The 7,029-nt window shown below is 30.7% G+C and overlaps 3 protein-coding genes across 4 annotated transcripts in view; 1 reads left to right on the top strand and 2 right to left on the bottom strand.

The window, feature by feature from the left end:
* Positions 1–234, bottom strand: part of LOC107496538 (conserved oligomeric Golgi complex subunit 5) — a gene marked incomplete in the record, with an annotated part of 3,976 nt that extends 3,742 nt beyond the window's left edge. The window contains 1 exon segment of the mRNA XM_016117823.3: positions 10–234. Within this exon segment, the coding sequence (XP_015973309.1) occupies positions 10–144 (135 nt within the window).
* Positions 235–1,975: 1,741 nt separating this feature from the next.
* On the top strand, positions 1,976–4,315 carry LOC107496560 (uncharacterized). Of its 2 annotated transcripts, none has more exons than XM_016117853.3 (5): positions 1,976–2,141; positions 2,637–2,776; positions 3,004–3,371; positions 3,583–3,625; positions 3,857–4,315. In XM_016117853.3, the coding sequence occupies exons 2-5, from the start codon at positions 2,659–2,661 to the stop codon at positions 4,294–4,296; spliced, it is 969 nt and encodes a 322-aa protein (XP_015973339.1). In that variant the 5' UTR covers positions 1,976–2,141; positions 2,637–2,658; the 3' UTR covers positions 4,297–4,315. The 2 variants fall into 2 exon arrangements, with proteins under 2 accessions (XP_015973339.1, XP_015973337.1); XM_016117851.3 differs by having other exon boundaries at positions 1,977–2,141; positions 2,634–2,776.
* A 1,107-nt stretch (positions 4,316–5,422) lies between these two features.
* On the bottom strand, positions 5,423–5,972 carry LOC107496561 (uncharacterized). Its single transcript, XM_016117855.3, has one exon. The coding sequence runs from the start codon at positions 5,919–5,921 to the stop codon at positions 5,664–5,666; it is 258 nt and encodes an 85-aa protein (XP_015973341.1). The 5' UTR covers positions 5,922–5,972; the 3' UTR covers positions 5,423–5,663.
* Positions 5,973–7,029: the final 1,057 nt, after the last annotated feature.

The following is a 7,029-nucleotide window of genomic DNA, read 5'->3' as shown; positions in this document are numbered from 1 at the left end:
GGGGGGGGGGGAGGAAGGGGAGGTTGGGGCGGTGACGCTGGTAGGGGTCTTGAATGTGGAGAGCCGTTGGAGTGGAGATGCTGTTGCTGTGGCGGAGAGTGGTGACCTCGCCGATGACGGCGGTGCCGGTGACTGTGACGCCATTATCGTTTTTCCCTTCTCTGTCCCTTTGCCTCAGAGAGTGAACCAATGAAACAAATTGGTTTCTGTCAGTGTCTTCTTTTCCTAGTTACTATCCATCTACTGTAACCGCCATGCACAATTTATTTGCTATTTTCTCTGTCAAATTAAAGATTTGTTCGGGTGAACTTTTAAGAAAAGATCTTTTTTGAATTATCTTTTTTTAAAAGATCTTATAAAGAAGTAAAAATAATTTTATGTTTGGATATCTCATGTAAAAAGATCTTTTTATCTATCAATTATGTTTGGGTATAACAATATAAAAGTACTTTTTTGTTTATTTATTACATAAAAAACATCTTTTTTTTAAGAAAAAAAGATCTTTTAAAAAAAGATGTAAATTACAACTTTTTAAAAAAGATATTTTTTTTATTTTACTAGTGCTTTTACTTTTACTACTAGAAATTTGCTAAACATGTTAAAAAATAAAAAAAAATCTTCTTTTTTTAACAAAATAATGGCGCCCAAACATGCACTAAAAACAATTATTTAAACAAATACTAAAATCATAAAATATGTGTTTCCTCTTATTATATTTAGCGGTATGAAGAAGAATTTTTTAATAAAAAAGATTTAAAAAAAATGGTGTATTTTCAACTAGTAACTTATATTAGTAAACTCTAGATATGATCCTAATCAAATCAAATTAAATTATAATATTTATTTGCTAATTTATATTAAATTTAATATCTCATTCAAATAGTATCTTATATTACTATATTAGTAAGTTCTAGATATGATCCTAATCAAATCGTAATATTTATTTGTTAATTTATATTAAATTTAATATCTGATTCAAATGGTACCTTATATGAGTAAAATATTAGTTACCCCTATCAAATTTAAAAATAAAAGCGTGAAATTTAGAGTTAAGCTCAAATTAATTTTTAAAATTATAATTTATTCAATTTAGTCTTTAAAATTTATAATAGTAATTTAAGTTAGTTTTTGAGTTGATTTTTTGTAAATGATAAATTGATTTTACACGTTAACTTGTTAAGAATCTATTAGATCTCTTAGAAATTTTATTGGTTCTAGAATATTTTTGTAAAGATGATAATAACAAGTTTAATTTAAAAATTTTGCAATTTTGGAGCAACAATCAAAATTTTAAAACTCTAATAAATCTTGATCCTATAAAACATGGGTGAAAAATTCAAATCACAATAAATTAATACACTAAATTAACACGTTGTTAACAGAAATTAACTCAAGAGTTAACGTGAATTATGATGATACATTCCAAAATCCAATTTGAGTCTATTAAATTTTTAATGATCAAACTGAATTCAACTTCAAATTTTAAGTGTCAAATTGAGTATTAAACATAATAAAATGAAATTTTTATCATTCAAAAAAAATAAATTTTAAATAAAAAAAATTAAGACAAACAGTATTTATTATTTTTAGTTAGTCTTTTTAATTATTAATCTATTTTTTTAATTTAATAATTTCATAACATATTTTTATTTATATTTTAAATATTATTATTAGTTAAAAATAATAAATTTTGTAAGTTTTTTAAAATTGTTCTTTTGGAATATAATGTTATGTTATTTTATTATTAAAAATATTAATTCTTTTTATTTATTTCAGAAAAATTTCCAATTTTCTGGTTTCAATTTTCAAAAGAGCTTGATCCCGTAGGTTTATTAATTATTATTGCCAATCCTAATTAGAGTTTCTAGCTTGATCCCGTAGGTTTATTAATTATTATTGCCAATCCTAATTAGAGTTTCTAATTTTCTTATTAAGCAATATGTCAAATGTCCTCTTTTAAAATTTCCAAAAAATAAAGGATTGAAAAAAATCCCCAAATTTACGACACAGAACTGAACCCTAACTTTCCACAAACGGAAGTCACAACAGAGAAGAGAAAAGGCGCGCGCTTTCTCCCTCTGGCCCCGTCGGACCCAGCATTTCGCGGCGGCGCTCTATTCCTCTCCGCAGCACATTTTCTGGTACGGAAAACAAACAAATCAACCGCGCTTTCTCTCCCATTACCACTCACCCTTGTTGTGTAATTTGTGTAATCTCTTCTTCTTATTCAGCTTCTTCCATGATTGTGTATATATGTTTTCTTTGTGACACATGAAAATTGGTCTTTCGGTTTGAGGTAGTGAATGCTAATTCCTACTTTTGCAAATAAAAAATTGGGAACTTTGCTTCATTCTCTCTGCTGTATTGTATTGCATCTGTGCTAGGCTCTATTTGTTTAACGCAATTCTAAACATAATACATGTTTGTTACTTCTAATTGGGTTTATCTTTCTTATCAGGGCACCAAAATTAACAATATAATTGAATTCCGTGTTTCTTAATTTTTTTTTCCATTTTCATATGTTCCTGACATTAGAATATAATTTTTAATTATCTGATTCGTTTATTTTGAAATGAATCAAATTCAATTCAATTCAATTCAATTCTAACTTGTTGTTCCAAATGGGCTTGCAGCAGGTTGCTGAATCTGTTCTCCTCCATGGCTAACAAAGCTAAAGAAGAGCCTAACACTGCCCCTGCTTCTGATCGGTGGTACGACATTGTCCTAGGCCCTTCCTTCAAAGATGAATCCTCTAACAAATACTGCACTCTACGATGTAAGTCACTGAATGCAAAGCCCTTTTAAATCCTCATATTTCTCTGGCTATGGTAGTTAAGTATATGTTTTGCCTCTTTTTTCATGTCTAGTATGGGGGAACTTTCATGCTTGATTTTGAAATGAGTCGTGTTTATGCTTTTGGGTTTTGACATTTAACTAATGTCCCTTTTTCATTATTCATGTCTATTTTGGGTTCTAATTATGGATAACTCGACATTTGTGTAGATGAATTTAAGCCAGCTTCAGTTGATAAGAGTAAGCCGGGATTGCTACGCAAGACCAAAGAAAATAGGGTTTCTGTGGAATTTCAGAACAACCAAGTAGGAAAACCCAAGGTGACATTTGAGGGGAGTAGTGAGGAATACAAGGAAAATGATGCTGTACTCTTCTTTGATGGTCAGACACTTCGGCTGGAGCGGCTTCATAGGGCTGTAAAGCAATTGCGGCACCTGCGAATGCCCGGTGAATCTGCAGCCGCTGCAACTGCTGCAGTGCCTGCTCCAGCTGGGCCAGCTTCGGATCCTCGGTTATCCCCTGTTGGGAAGTCTACAAAACCAGCACCTCCTGTTAGGAACACATTTCAGGCAGTACCAGTAAATGCTCAACATCTATCTATCTATCTATTAGCATGATTTTAGTTTTGGTAGTTGACTCGAGTCCCTTTAATCATCACTACATGTATGTATTTGAAGTACCTAAGGAACACTCTCTTTTATCTTGTGAACAGACATGTTAATTTTTCATTTACTTTTCTCTTGTCCCATCAATTTCCCTTATACCTTCAGTTATTTTTATTTTGGACAGGTTGAGGTGGAACGAATTGACATTGGAGAACCTGAGAATACTGGTATGCATGATATGGTTAATAAGGCTTTTGTAATTGCAGAGATGTACTTTGTGTTGAGTTCTTAGATTGGTTCATTTTCTGGTAGCCTAGATAAGATAAAATGTGAGATGACTTTAATATTTAAAGCTTGAGCTTTGTATTAGATTATCTTTTTAGTTCTTTTTCCATTTCAATTCTCTTTTTTCGCTTTTCTGCTCTTGTTAATTTGATGATGTACTTATCACATGACAGGCTTCAAAGTTGGTTCTAAGAGGCCATTCGAATTTCCAACAGAAGTTACAGAACCACCTAGCATTTCTGCTACCTCACCAGTTGCCAAAAATGATATTGAGGAACATCAAGATATAGATATTGAAGACCTATTTGGTAGTGCAACACCCGAAGACGATAATAAGTCTGAAGAAGAGAAAGATAATGTTGGGTTTGACATGAATGTCCCGCACACCGACGATGAGATTGCCGATGTGGATGACAGCGGCGACGAGGTGGACAAAGGACCGAATGCTGCAGAAGCTCTCCGGGCTCAGGTGAACGCAGAGGGGAGGGACAAGCAGACATCTAGTTCTAGCAGTAGCAGTGAAAGCGGAACTAGTGAAAGTGGCACCGGTAGCGGAAGTAGTAGTAGCAGTGATAGTGATGGCAGTGAAGAAGACTCTGTTACCTCAATCTGAGATTTTTATAACTTGGGGGCTTCTTAAATAGGCCAATACATAGAACATATATTTATCTATTTGTTAAGCCTGGCTTGGTTGAATGTAATAATTATTCTTCTTGGTTGTAAAGGTTGGGGAATTTTCTTGACACCATAGCTAGATTTGCTTTTAATGTATCACAAGGAAGGGTCACAAATCATGTTATATTTCATGGATTTGTATAAATCCTCTTTAATTTTGTTCTGTCATGGGACATGTGAAACAATGTTTTAAGGCATGAGAGAAATTTAATTATTGATTTATTGTATATAACAAATTAGCATGACCAAAAGAGTACTAAGTATTGAATCTTACTATGAAAATGTTGTTTAATTAGCTCAAATGATCTATGGTCTTGTCTTTTTAAGCAAGATATTAAGCTAATGAAAAACGGTTTAAATTTTGTATGTCCAACGATCTCCATTCAAAATCATAATAATCAAGCATGGGAGCCACTCTTAAAAAAATTTCCACTCTTGAAAAAAAAGGTAGGGTAGTGCTCACCTTTTTCCACTAAACATTAAAAAAATTAGAGCAACGGTTATGGTTGATTGGGTCAGCAAAGTTAACTTATTAGTTGGCACTTTTTTTCCCATTTTCCATTCTGTTTTCATTAATTACATATTTTCTTTCATAGGAGAATAGACAATAGAAGCAACCTGCTATCATATACAATTGTCTCCAATCTCATTCACACTCACCAATCCAACCAAAATTTGTTATCTTGGAGTAATGGTTCTGATATAACCTTAATTAAACCACTCCAAGATATATTCAGAAGTTGGAAAATAAAGTAAAAGAACAAGAAAAGGTTGTTCACTTGTTCCTCAAATTTTATCTCATCATTTTTGCTTAATTTCTCATTATTATTATTCTCATTGCAAGACCAAAACTTGGAATTGTGTTAATATGTCTTGTCATTTCTATTTGTACATTGAACTGATTAACTAAACTGTTGTATTATAAAGCTCTAAAAGAAAATTCACAATATGATGAAACACAATTATACTCATACATGTCATTAACTATTAGAAGATGAAATCTACAACTTAATTTTATATATATAAAAAAATGTGTTATTGTTCTCAAAACAAGAAACCAAAGAAAGGGACAAGAAGTTAACCTTATTGACTATGTAAAAAGAATGAACCAAACTAAGTGTAATGAAACTCAAAGGTGCAGTTAACTTGATGTGAAGTTGATAGATAAGATTTGACATATTTGACTTACTTATCATCTAACGATTCTTACCTATCAACTTTATATGAAGTTAACTGCACTTGAATTTCTACGAATTAAGGTAGGGGGTCAAAAAAGTGAATGATGATGATACAAATACAATAAACTCAGAAGTTACAACCACAACAAAGGTAGAAGAAGCAGAGGGTAGAGACAAGCACGACGGCCTCCACGGCAGAGAGGATCTTAAAGACGACGGTGTCGACGAGGGTGGTTTGAATATCAAGGCGCTTCCAGCCTCTAAAGGAAGCACAAGAGAATAATCTAGTGAATTGCCATAACTCCTTCTTCACAAGCTTCTTCAACCACAACTTCTTACTACTACTGCTGCTTATTTTCTTGTTCTTGTTCTTGGAATCCTCCATTATTGTTCTCTATGTTATATATGGGGATTGGAGAGCTAGAATGATGAACAATGAAGAAGGGTGCATGAGAGGTGTGGTTTATATATAGAATAAAATGGAGGATGCTTGCTTTGGATGCTTCACATACAAGGATTTTCTTGCTGTCTACCACTTCATAATAATAATTAATAACGAACCCATAGAATAGGTTTATGTAAGAGTTTCAATTGTATCACAAATATTAGTGTTCCAGTTGTTTTAACTGTTGATTTGAATAATAAAAAATATATATAATATATATTAATTAAAATCAACGGTTAAAATAATTAGAACACTAATATTTTCAGTACACTTAAAATTTTTCTTAAGTTTATAACTTGGGAAAACTTTTAAATGTATCAATATACTGATATTTCAATAATTTTTAAATGTTGATCTTAATTATAAAAAAAATATATAATATATATAACTAAGATTAACTATTAAAATTTATTAAAATACCGGTATACCAATATATTTAAAAGCTTTTCTATAACTTATTACATAACATATATACCATTTTATATCATATAACACCCTTTTTTTATGATTTTTTTTCAAATAATAATTTTTTTATTGAGATGTCATTTTATTTTTTGATTTTCTATGCTATTAATTCGTTAAGGATCTGAGTTTTATTTAAAAGTGTTAAGATATAATTTAAATTTTTTATACTTATTTAAGTAGACGAGTGAACAAATCATTTCGACTAACTTAAATTAGCTAAATAAAATGTTATTATAAATTTTGGAAAGTTAATAATTTATTTGGTTTGTATTTTTATTTTCTATTTTAATTTTTAAATTTAATATTTTCTATTTTTAAGATTTTATTATTTTTCTAAAACCAATAAAAATAAAAAGTGACTGAATCTCGAAAAAAAAAATATCTGCAAAGTTATTAAGAGTTTAAAACTTTGGAAGCTTTATTGGGGAAGGAAAAAAAATAAAAAGAAAAGATTACCATGGTAGAGAATATAATCTTAGATTTTCCTGGCTAACTTTTTGGATTTGAGGGTTCAAGTTATTTTGCCTAACTTTTCTTTGTCATGTTTCTTTGATGCTCTTCCTCTCTCAATAAACATTAAATA

Source organism: Arachis duranensis, chromosome 7, assembly GCF_000817695.3.
Source record: "Arachis duranensis cultivar V14167 chromosome 7, aradu.V14167.gnm2.J7QH, whole genome shotgun sequence".
In the NCBI taxonomy this organism is placed as follows: Eukaryota; Viridiplantae; Streptophyta; class Magnoliopsida; order Fabales; family Fabaceae; genus Arachis; species Arachis duranensis.
Note: the sequence above shows the minus strand (reverse complement) of the source record. Positions and strands in the feature narration are given on the sequence as shown.